Below are 13,373 nucleotides of genomic sequence, written 5' to 3'. Positions count from 1 at the left end.
GCGCCAATCGCTGCCATGGCTGGCCAATCCCCTCCTAGCACACGATGCATGCACCCTCTCCCGCATGGCTACCCCTGCATGATTAGAGCGTATAGGCTTCGGCCTGAGACGCACTTAGAGTCTGTCCCTAATCCAGACCCCTCCCAAACACACTTAGTTTTAATTTAGGTTAGGAAAAAAAAATATTATTGGCTTGCCTTTCTCTCTCTCCCTCTCCTCTGATAGCGACTTCTTGTGAGACCACGGGCTTCCCTTCTCTCTCTCATACTCCCTCTCTCTTGTACCCATCTATTAGCGACTCTTTGTGAGATTACGGGCAATCCTCTGCTAGCCACTCTTTGTGAGACTGCAGGCACCCCTCTCTCCAACCTCCAACCCTTCTGCTAGCGACTCTTCGTGAGACCTCGGGCATCCTTCCTTCCTACTCCCAAACTTAACCACTAGCAACTCCTTGCGAGACTGCAGGCACCTTCCTTGTCAGCACGTCCTCGGTCAGCTGCACTGGGCCGAACGGTCCACTCCCACCTCAGAGTGTGAGGCTGCTGTACCCAAGAGCTGGCACCGAGCAAACAACACGACGACCGAGCGACGTCCACCCCGTCTCCACACCTTCACCAGAGACGAGGCCGCGACAAAGTAATGGTAATAGAATTTGTGGCAATGGTTTCCTACTGGAAAAAAACAGCTGAAAATGATGCAAAAGATTCTACTACTCTATGGGCGCGCGTAGGCCAAATATGGCGGCTTTTCCAAAATGGCATCCAGGAGTGGGACAAAATGTCTCACATTTCGGACTATATCTTCTTGTCTTTCAAAAAATAGCATGAATATATCCCTACATGTTTTGTTCTGTATAAAATAATATTGTAAGCTATGTATATAAGTACTATGACATAACACACCATAACCCCTACGATATTTATGTAATAAGAACAAATATATTTCATAAAAATATTTTATGTTAATTATTTTTCCAGAGTGTCGGTTTATTTGTTATGTACATGTGCGTATATGTGTTATAACAAATATTAATAATTGTTTTTCATTTCCTCTACAGGATGCCTGATGTGATGACAGATATAAAATAAAATGGAGTTTGAAAGGTGTTTTCTTTGCGAAGAAATAATTCAGGGCAATAATGAGGTGGCAAACATTCACAGATAAAGGAATACAAGGAATCCGAAGAACATGCAAAGAAAGGAAAATATGTGATTTTCATGTTAATGTGGGTCAGAAGGTTCATAAGAAATGTTGAGCACGATTTGCGAATCTAAAATCTCCCTTTCATAACCCCTACAACCAATCGAGTACTTCACGTGTGCTACGTTCAAGTAAAACACTTTTTGATTTTAAGAAGAATGATTTCTTTTGTGCAATTGAGTTAAGCCCATCTTTCAGAGAAAAGAAAAGAAATGATTGGTTTCAAGTGCGTATACTTAACTTTAAAACCTCAGTGCTGGAAAAGTGTACTGACCGCAATGATGAATGGGCAGAGAAAGTGACGAGACGAATCGAAAATGTACTTGATTTACCTGCTGTGGATGCCTGCTATCACAAACAATGTCTAGTAAACTTTTGAAATGGAAAAGCTATACCCGGACAATTTTGTGACCTCACTGAAACATCCATAGGTCGCCCAGAAGACACAGTACGCAACGAAGCATTTCTTCAGGTAGCAAGGTTTATGGAGGATAATGAAGAAGAACAGACAACTGTGACACAGCTTGTTGATAAAATGAACGAATTTCTCCCAGAACCCAGTACATCTCAACCCTATACCTCAAAGTTCATGAAGGAAAAGCTCACAAAATATTTTGAAGATACAATTTTTATTGGGAATATTGCTGGCATTAGCGATGTCGTCACTTTTAAAAGTACAGCTGCTTATGTGTTATAAGACTATAACAGTTCCTGCTATGACAGTACTGAAGAAGAAAAAGTTAAGCTTATTCTGGCAGCTGCCGAGATAATTCGGAATGATATAAAAGATGTGCCAATTGATGCAGATAATTATTCTCGTATCGAAGATATTAGTGTATTTTTTTTTTGCTGTTATTGATTTTACGCTTTATTCCCATTTTAAAGAATTCTTTTAAATTTTGTAAAATCTTATTTACTGTATTTTTGGTTGATTATTTAATGATTGTGATTATTTTCTTTTATAGTTATATTTTGATTTGAGTTGGTTCTAATTTTATTGCTAATCAATATTTATATCGATTGTGTTTCTATGGCCGGCTACTGGGAGCGCGAATTCGATTCGGTGATGACGTCATGAGCGCCCGAATGCCGGCGGGGCCGGAGTGAACTGAGCGCCGAGGCCTGTTGGTTTTTGGAGTCGCCGCGACCGGACGTGTGTTGCGAGGCAAGCTGAACGGCTTTTCGACTCTGCACCGGCCAGCCCTTGCCGGGGCCTGCTGAGATGGGGCCTTGCCTTACACGGAGGCGTATTCAGCGGAAAGATATTCAAGATTTACGCTAAGGTAAAGAGGCGACACACAGCTTTGGCTGTAGCGGGTTGTGGATGAAGAATATATTATTAAAAAGAAGCATAGCTTTGCAAGTTGAACTTATTTACGAACCACGTATTACAGTGGAAGCTTACTGATTAGACCCTCCCATTTGTTAAAATGGGTCAACGCTACTTTGCTTGACTTTGATCAATGTGGAGTGCATTAAAAGTTTTGTAGGAATTCACGTCATTACCTCAAGAGATTAATAATTTAAATTTTGTTTACCTGTGTGTTTTGCTCTCGGAACTAAAACATTTTCACTGAAGCCTACTCGCCCAGACTAAGTGATATTTTCCTTGGCACATTTGACTGAGCTATATAAATGCATTTTCTGAAGGTCATGGTTATCAGCTGTTCCATTATAAGAAGCAAGACGTGCAAGTATTGATGGACGTGCGCGTGTATAAATCCGGCTCCCAGTAGAACTTTTTTTTGGAACTTTCATAATTAATCCTTATTATTTATATAGTATTTTTATGGTATTAGTATTATCTGATTTTTAGCATAGAGTCTTGTATATATTGTAATATATCTTAATAGTTTGAGGTTATCAGCATGCAAAAGTGTTTAATATTTTTTGTTTATGAATGCTACGAAAGATGTTGCCGATATTAAATTTTTGGATAGTCTTAATCTGCTTGGTGTTTTTAATGAGCCAAAGTCTTGCTGTGTACGTTTGTCATTATTCTCCCTTTCATAGCTCGACTGCCCGGGTGCAACTTTTGGAGCGAAATACCTATTTCAGATTTTGCCTTTTTTTTTGTATTGATAGTTACCCAGGGTGAGTCGGGGATGGGACCCTCCTTACAATTTGATCGGAAGGCAGGTTTCATTAGTAATGTTGAATGTAATTAAAATTATGTTCCGGAGACTTTAAGATTGTTACTGGCAAAACTCATCAGTGGTAAATCAAATGCAGACAGAAAACTTGCTGCAATAGGGCAGGCAATCATGCAAGCTGTGCGTCCCCGAGTCTTAGTTATACCTCTACAGCTAGGACTTGCAGTTCAACTACATGAATACACAGGCTCAAGATTTGTGGTTGAATCTGTGAATCATATGGGTTTTTGCAGTTCTTACACTGAAGTACAACGGTTTGAACATTAAGCTGCAGCAGAAAGAGGAACACAACTGCCTGAGACCTCAGAGATTTCAGAAACTCCTGCTAGGTTTATTCAATATGCTGCTGACAACATTGATCATAATTTGATAACACTTGATGGCCATAAGACATTTCATGGGATGGGAGTAATCGCTACTGTGACACCATCAGGGAAATTTTCAACTGTAATCAAGAAACATAATGTTTCATTTGCGGATTTGAAGAAAGTAGGGCACATACCTATAATTACTTACCATTCACAAGCAAGTGGGATGAGGTTCCTGAAGTACAAGACTATTGAAAACATTGTCGTGTCCTGCAATTGGCCTCGGCCCCTTGTGCGAGTACGACATGCTCCCCTCTGAAACCAACACGGCCACCTCCCAAAGAAAGCAGTATCCCACAGACTTCTCTACGCAAGCCTTGGGGTATAGGCGACGAGTGGTACCGCAACCCAAACCTAGATGGCATCAAGCATTATTGACATTTATTACAGTGCGTATGTATTTTATAATTAATGTACAATGTAAGATGCTTGTCAGTGCTATGTGGTCGTAATAACTAAATAGTGTTCTTGATTGCGGGTTACTGGGGGGACAAATAATGACCGGTTTTATAATGTGTATTGCTTGTATCAGTAACCATTGTATGAAGGAGTTGTATTTAAGCTAGGTATAAATTTACCTAACCAAAGATCTCTACCCCAGAGAAATTTGGGGGAAATAAAGCAGGAATTTTGAATTTGGCTTATTGCTTTCTGCTCTCCTCTCCCCCCCTCTCAATCTCTTCCTTCTTCTGGAGCAGCCTTTGGGAGCTCGCTCTAGAATCTCTTCCCTCACTCTGGAGCGGCCTTCGGGAGTTCGCTCTAGATTCGCTCCCCTGAAGCGGCTTTCGGGAGCTCGCTCTAGGGATCCGACTGATACCCCTTCCTCGTTCCTTACGTGACCCCTCCCCTCCATAGCCCGTCTCAGCATTGGGCACTACCTGCCTGCAGGAGCTGTTCGGTGACAATGTGTGAGCGCACTACGCCCAGGGGGTCTTTCACCCCACCTCACACCACTCCAGCACTGGACGCTGTAGCCGGGGCACGTTAATTGGCGCCCAACGTGGGGCCTGTGTCAGTCTAGATAGCCTGAGGACCACAACCTATCACCGCTAGAGCTTCTCATCACAGCCAGAGAAACATCCACTTCCAGGAGTGCAGAAAACACCTGGTGGCTCCCAACCCAACTGAAGGATGTCTTCTGGATCCTGTGCAGCACCTCGCTGCAGTGCTCCAGATGGACCCAGCATTCGTTGTGTATGCTGCAATGCCCAGTTTCACCTACAACGCCTTGGTTTCATGGAACAAGTCATTGAACAGGCATATATCCACATATGCCAGCCCTGCAGACAACTTCTGGTGGAGAAGAAGCCAACAGTTCCAGCTCCCCGATGCTGCTTTGCGCCGAACTGCCCTGGGGCAGCCCTAGTCCTCGTCACCTGACAGGCCTGCCATCGCGACTACAATCTCGCCTGTCTAGGCTGGGAGGATACACCACTGGACCTTGCTGGGATGTCATTTACCTGCGCCCAGTGTAGAGTTAATCCCACTGCACCTTCAAGTACAATATATCTGCAAGTGCACCTCGGCCCTTTAGAGGTCAGGATCATGAGGACCCTGTGCAATCTGTACACCAATGGGAGCAAGCACTATGGTCATATGCAATCCACCCCACCGAATGGGTGGACCTGATAGGTCCATTACTACTTGGGGAAGCCTCTAGATCGTGGAATAACCATGAAGGGCTGTATGACACATGGGAAGAGTTCACAGAGGGCTTCCTGAACCATTTTGGAAACCAGCCAAGACTGGCAAAGCTTACCGCCCAATTGTATGGTACCAAACAAAAGGAAGGAGAAGATGTCGAAAGTTTCTTACTACAGAAAAGGAAACTTTATGAGAGGCTACACCCAGGGAGAGACCCAAATGAATTTCTCCCTACCTTGTTGGAGCTGGTGCGGCCCAACCTATGGCCATTTTACTGCGGCATCAACCTCCCGAGAATTTATCCGAACTTTTGGTTCGAGCCACTGCCATGCAGCGAGACTGTCTCGAAACTAGGGGCACTGTAACATGTAAACCTTGGTCACCACCAACCCCAGTACAAGAGTATGCTACCCCTAACAAAAGATTTCCGAAGTGTTGGCACTGTCCTGAACAACACTTACACCAAGACTACCAGTGCTCCGCTGCAAACAGTCTGAAAGGAACAGCCTCAATACAGTAGGCCCCTGGAGGGAAAAAGTGGTGCCAACGAGCCCTACCCCTACACCGAAGGTAGAAGACCTCAACTCCCAAGCTCGGCTCGAAAGTAGACCGACCCCGAGCCTTATGTGCGTACAAAACCACCCACAACAAGAACTGCCAATAGTCAAGGTGCAACTGGACTCACAGCCCATTCAGGCTCTTATAGACTCAGCCGCCACCACTAATTATGTGCGCGAGAGTGTTGTACAGATAACAGGGACCCCTATTAATTCCCAACCCCAAATGGCCCAGCTTACCACCCAGGGATCCACCATGACCTTACTGGGAAATGCTGTGGTGCAAAGCTGAATAGCCGATGTGGAGATGGAGATCCCATGTCTAGTCACAAAGGACCTTCGAAAAGAACTCGTGCTAGGCCAAGATTGGCTGACACAGCAGCAGGCGACATTGGACTTCGAAGATAAAACTATACACTTCGGACGAACGTCCCGCCGAACTCTTAACTGGGGCACCAGAGGAATGGGTGACCTGAACACCCCTAATCAAAGTGGTGTTAACCCTAATCCTGGAATCTGCACGGAACAACCAAGGGACCACCCTATGGTTATGTTGATACAAGGGGACCAGCAACCCCAAGAAACTACTTCCCCATGCTCTGCCACAACCAAGCTGAGCTAAAATAACTCAGGCAGTGGTTTTCAGTGGTGTTAAGGAACCCCAAAGGCAAAAGCAACCATGCAGTCATGGAGACAGCCGTTGAGCGACGCCTCCATAAAGGCAAGATGCAACTGGAATAAAGAGTTCTTTCAAGCCCAAGGACTATGGACTCCGCAGAACAGGATTCACCTGCAGACATGGAGACAGAAAACAGATCTGCCAAAAAAAAAACCCTGAAGCCCCAGGAACCTACTAGTCCCTCTCCACCAGGGCAGGGCCGTACCTCCAGGACCCTACGACCCTGGGAACAGCTGGTCAGACCAGCCCATTCCCGGCTAACCTCAGCAGAGTGCAGTGGCCAGTGTAGGGAGGTCAGCCCTGGGACTGAAGCCCAGGTTACTGACCTCTGGCAGGTGCGACGATCCAGGCCGAGGCCACAGAGGGAGGGGGCGAATTGTCGTGTCCTGCAATTGGCCTCGGCCCCTTGTGCGAGTACGACATGCTCCCCTCTGAAACCAACATGGACACCTCCCAAAGAAAGCAGTATCCCACAGGCTTCTCTACGCAAGCCTTGGGGTATAGGCGACGAGTGGTATCGCAACCCAAACCTGGATGGCATCAAGCATTATTGACATTTATTACAGTGCGTATGTATTTTATAATTAATGTACAATGTAAGATGCTTGTCAGTGCTATGTGGTCGTAATAACTAAATAGTGTTCTTGATTGCGGGTTACTGGGGGGACAAATGATGACCTGTTTTATAATGTGTATCGCTTGTTTCAGTAACCATTGTATGGAGGAGTTGTATTTAAGCTAGGTATAAATTTACCTAACTAGAGTCGGTGGTCGTCTCTCGGGGCGCGCACATCTCTCTCGCAGGCTGTTGGCTGGGAGCTCCCTGTGCCCTACTGGGTAACGAAAGGCTGGCGGAGCGTGGGGGATTTGTGGGCAATGGCTGGCCAATAAACCCCAATAAGCACACGATGCACATGACTTTGTCCTGCATGGTTAAAAACCCTCATGGTAGAGTGTATAGGCTTCGGCCTGAGAAACACTTAGGTCCTCCCCTAACCTGGACCATCCCCCTACACACTTAGAATAATTCAGGCTAGGAAAAAAAAACCTAACCAGAGATCCCTACCCCAGAGAAATCTGGGGGAAATAAAGCAGGAATTTGGAATTTTGCGTATTGCTTTCTGCTCTCCTCTCCCCCCTCTCAATCTCTTCCTTCCTCTGGAGTGGCCTTCGGGAGCTCGCTCTAGATTCCCCTCTCCTGGAGTGGCCCTCGGGAGCTCGCTCTAGACTCCCCTCCCCTGGAGCGGCCCTTGGGAGCCCGCTCTAGGATTCCTGCCTCTCCACCCCCTTGGAGCGGCCTTCGGGAGCTCGCTCTAGGGCTCCGACTGATACCCCTTCCTCGTTCCTTACGTGACCCCTCCCATCCATAGCCCCTCTCAGCATTGGGCACTACCTGCCTGCAGGAGCTGTTCGGCGACAATGTGTGAGCGCACTACGCCCAGGGGGTCTTTCACCCCACCTCACACCACTCCAGCACTGGACGCTGTTGCCGGGACACGTCAAGATACAGTACCATGATCAAACTGAAAATATAGATATTCTATGGAACATTTCACGTCTTCTGAGGGAGAAAGTTTCAAGTTGGTAGGGTGTGTCAATTTCTCCACAAAGGTGAACATGCTGGACTATCATCTGTTGTGTTCCTTCCAATGATTGAAATGGACCCAACAAGCGAGACTTGTATTATCTCAACATTATCTTTTGTTGCACATCATGCGAATAGGTATGGCCAGGTACCTGTTTTAACTTTCGATCAGCCCCTTTTCTACAAAGCTTTAGGAATTATCAGTAATGAACCAGAAAATAGTCATTTGAAGAAGATTGTACTAAGAATAGGAGGTCTGCACACTATAATGAGCTTTCTTGGATGCTTTGGGTTTGTAATGACAGGTTCAGGATTGGCTGAGATACTCGAGACCATTTATGCTGGTAACGCTGTAAAGCACATGCTGTCCGGGAAAGCTATTTCAAGAGCTATCCGTGGTCACTTGATTGTGTAATCTGTTCTACACACACTTATTGCGAAGAAATCCCTGTGTAGTGAAGAGGACGATATTGTTCTATCGACAGCCCGATCTTTGATTGAACACATACTGAATGAAGATGTATCTCTCGGTGAAGCTGACTTTGATTTTATTGTGGACATCAAGATGAAGATACAGCATACTGAATAAGAGCTCAAAGCATATAGAACACCAGCACTTTGGCTACAATACATGAAGATGATTGACATTCTGAAAAAAATTTTTGATAGCAGAACGAACTGGTTAATGGCAACTACATATTTCTACGATTCAAGAAATGCTGCCATGTTTTGCAGCATGTGGCCATAATATATATGCAAGTTCTGCACACCTTTATTTGCAGAGTATGACTGAGCTTGAATCTATGGTTCCAGATATACATGATGCCTTTATGAATGGTCTACATGTCATCAGACGAAGTGACAGGTTTTGGGGAGGCCTTTCAACAGACTTGGTAATTGAACAGGTTCTCATGAGAAACATCAAAGGATATGGTGGGATGACACATGGAAGAGGCATGACTGAACGACAACAACTCCTCTGGGTAATGTCATGCCCAATTTGTGCACATGCGCGAGATGCTGGGAGTAAAGGTGACACTACGAACATCTGGGCGCCTTGCCGGGGCAGTGCATTAGAGCGGGACCAGGAGCAGGCGCGAGATGCTGGGAGTAAAGGTGACACTACGAACATCTGAGCACCTTACCGGGGCAGTGCGTTAGAGCGGGATCATAAGCAATCGTGAGATGCCGGGAGTAAGGGTGACACTACGAACATCTGGGCGCCTTGCCGGGGCAGTGCGTTAGATAGGGACTAGAAGCAGGTGCAAGATGCTGGGAGTAAAGGTGACACTACGAACATATGGGCGCCTTGCCGGGGCAGTGCGTTATAGAGGGACCAGGAGCAGGCGCGAGATGCTGGAAGCGGATGTACCTGTGTGGCTGGCTGGCCGCAGCTCGTGCCTGAGCTTCTTGTATGGACAACATATATGGCCAACCCGCCCAACCTTTCATTTACGCAGAAGCTACAACATGCAAGGGAAATGTAGGCCCTAATCATAAGTTTCCCCAGCGAAGAAAACCTTTAGACATCATATTGACTGTTTAAGAAGTCTAATTTATTGAAATTGCATTACAAACTTTGAGTAAGTTTACCCGCGGCCGCTGCTATATCAATTTGAGAACTTAGAGATTCCACGTATCAAATCTGTGGTCCTATTGATATGTTTAACTGTAATGACTATAAAATACCAGGTCATGCCTTGTTCGAGTTTCTTGGCTGTATAAATATCACTTGCAGACTTTTAATTTTTTTAAGCATTCATCAACTTGTATATGCATGCTATTGAAATTAGCACGAGTCATCTTCTGCGCCCATTAGATTCGTCATTACATCACGCAGCGCGAGCGACTGTGAACTGCCTGTTTGCAAGATCCAACGACCAAGTGGAAGATTTTCAACTATTATCAGCTATATCTTGTTAAAATTGTGGTGTAGAATCCTGAACTTTTGAGTACTGCTTTTAGTATCGTCGCGCACTAATTACCACATGTTTAATATTTAGGTTATGGATTTAATACCTATAGTATAATAGTACGGTTACATGATATACACACAGTAAACATGAATTGTTATAATTTTTTTTAAAACAAAGGTTTGTTATATTTGTGAAAGGTTTACTAATATAAATAAATACGATAAAAAAATTAACACTCTTACTGGCCTTAATGCAATCCAGTATTTTCGTCATCTCTGCTATTTTATTTTATTTTTTTGCTCAACATCGCATATCTGGAGGAGACTGCAACAAAGTATGTTTGATAACTTTACTGTAGCTAGTAATTTTTATATATTTTTTTAACATACCGCCAGGTGAGTGTGAAGGAAATGGAGCCTCGTGTGTACTGAAACGAGAGCCCACTAGGGGAAATATCACCCTCCCCCCCAGAAAAACCTTAAAATTCTGTGAAAACTTAAAAAAACATTCACACAAACAAAATGTAAGAAGTTGAAAGCAACCAGCGGGCAACATGGTTTAATCCCTCATCCTCACTGAAAAATAATCCTGCGTACACTCATGCATGCGACCAATATATGCCAGAAAAATTTCAGAAAATGACTTTATAAGAAGGAAAAGCTCGTGTCAAACCCAAAAATGTTCCCTTAACTGATGCCAAACAAATGAAGACTCTGACAAGAGGAAAAAAATAATAATAGAGATTCTACCCAGCCTAGTACCAGTGCAGATATTACCGACCGCGACCGGCCGGACGTTGGTTCAGGCATCAAAAGGACAACAATGGTACTATATCGAGGAATTTGTTTTATTATATAAAAATATATATTGTCAATGAACTAAAACTTGAATTTTGTATGTAAATAATAAAATTTATTAAATCTGTTGGCTCTCTATATCCTCTTGTTATTTTGAAAATTATTCACTTTTAATTCTTGTGACCGTGAACTAATACATCTCAAACCAATTTTGATTTGGCTTTGTTTTGATAACATGATTGGTTCTGTGTAAATGGTTTTACTAAAGAACTATGCCCACATCTTAAATATATTAAACTAATGTGACAGTAGTGGTTGCAACTCTGTTAAAATTTACCAGTGAAATATTTAATAAATTAATTAGGAAATTTTGAGAGAATTGAAGCGCTTTTTGTATTTCCAAGACAAAATTTAATCTTAAAATAATTAAATATAACTCAAATTCAAGCCACTTTTCCCCCTCCACCATTTGATATCGCTGCGAGAATTCTAGACTGAAAGGCGAACAATGATGCTTTCATTAGGATATTTGAGTCTCATTAAATATTTCGTGTGCTTGATGAACAACACTAATCACATCTGTGCTAAGATATTATTAAAGCTAGAAACTGGTAGTTACATCTGCAGTCACTTCACAGATTATAGGAATGCAGGTAGATTTTATATGTGCAAGCCAGATGCTAAGTTAGGCCCAAAATGAAGTGTGTTCTTAGAAATAACATTGGAAATATGCAACAAATAGTACTTACTATCGGTGCTTCAGATTTGGTTTTAATGAAGCAGCATTAAATAGCCAATTAAAAATTAAGAAATTTAAGTAATGAATAATAAGGAATGAATTATTTACAAAGCAAAATCTTAGGGAATGAAAATTGTAACAGAAAAATTCACATGATTGTTAAGAAAATAATAAGTATTTATGGAACATTGGTTATATACTGTAAGCAAGCAGAAGATTGTGGCGGGCAGTTTAGGGCGAAGCGGATACGCACCTTGTCGCACAAACACCTGGTTCACGTCTAGCAGGATGTCACAGCCCTCCACGATCATCCTTTCCACTGCCAGATTCTTCCTCAGGTTTTCTGTCTCGCTCACCTGCGCCAGCAACCACAGTCACGTGACTCCCACATAATATGGTCTGATCGCTCACCTGCACCAGCAACCACAGTCACGTAACTCCACATGATCCTCTCTGATCGCTCAGCTGCACTAGCTACCACAGTCAAGTGATTCTCACATGCTCATGTCTGATCGTTCAGCAGTTCTAGCTACCACAAAAATGTGACTCCCAAAAGCGCCTACAGAATGGCTCACCTGCATCAGCAACCACAATCACATGACTTCCATTAGCTCCTCTCTGATCGATCAGTTGCGCTAGCTACCGAGTCACATGACTCTCGCATGAACCTGACAAATCGCTCAACTGCACCAGTATATGATCTTGTCTGATCGCTCACCTGCAATAGCTACCACAGTCATGTGACTCCCACATGATCCTGTATGATTCTTCACCTGTACCAACAACCACATTTATATGAGACCACAATAAGCTCCTGTCTGATCACTCACCTGCACCAGCAACCACAGTGACTCCCATAAGCTCTGCCTAATCGCTCACCTGCGATAGCTACCACAGTACATGACCCCACAAGCTCCAACCTGATCGCACAGCTTCGCCTGCAGCCACAGATATGTAACTTCCACCATTATTTTCTGATCGCTCACTGGCACAAGTAACCACAGTCATGCGACTCCCTCATGCTCCTGTTTGATCTCTCATCTGCACCAGGAACTAAGTTATGTGACTCCCATTAGCTTTCACCTGATTGCTTACCTGCATCAGCAGCCACAGTAAATGACTTCTAAATGCTCCAGTCTAATTGCTTACCTGCACTAGAAACGATAGTTATGGGACTACCATTAGCTCCTGCCGAATCGCTCACTTTCACCAGCAACCACAGTCTCGAGACATTTACATGTTCTTGTCTGATTGATCACTTACACCTGCGACCACATTACGTGATTCCACATGCTCACGTTTAATCGCTCACCTGCACGAGAAATCTCAGTTAAATGACTTCCACATGTTCCTGCCCGATATTTCTCTGGTAAATGCAACCACAGTACATGACATCCACATTCTCCTGTCTGATCGCTCACTTGCATCAGCAAGCAAAGTACGTGATTTCGACATGCTCCTTCTTTGTAGCTCACCTGAATCAGCAACCACAATCATGCGACTTCCAAATGTTCCTCCCTTATAGTTGCTTACCTGCTCCAGCAACCATAGTATGTGACTCCCACATGTTCCTGTGTGATTGTTCACTTACACCTGTAAACACAGTATGTGAATACCACAGGCTCCTGTCTTATTTCTCACCTGCACCAGCAACCACAATCACGTGACTTCCACATATTTCTGTCTGATTGCTCACCTTCACCAGCAATTACAAGCATGTGACTTCCACATATTT

General features: G+C 44.0%; 1 protein-coding gene across 1 annotated transcript in view; it reads right to left on the bottom strand.

The window, feature by feature from the left end:
- The window catches only part of LOC134536698 (ras-specific guanine nucleotide-releasing factor 2-like), a 400,528-nt gene that overhangs the window by 191,075 nt on the left and 196,080 nt on the right, over positions 1-13,373 (bottom strand). The window contains exon 9 of the mRNA XM_063376561.1: positions 11,892-11,994. Coding sequence (XP_063232631.1) covers positions 11,892-11,994 — 103 coding nt within the window. The remainder of the gene's footprint in view (positions 1-11,891; positions 11,995-13,373) is intronic.

Source organism: Bacillus rossius, chromosome 11 (genome assembly GCF_032445375.1).
Source record: "Bacillus rossius redtenbacheri isolate Brsri chromosome 11, Brsri_v3, whole genome shotgun sequence".
NCBI lineage: Eukaryota > Metazoa > Arthropoda > Insecta > Phasmatodea > Bacillidae > Bacillus > Bacillus rossius.
The sequence above is the reverse complement of the archived record's forward strand: the minus strand, read 5'-3'. Positions and strand labels throughout refer to the sequence as shown.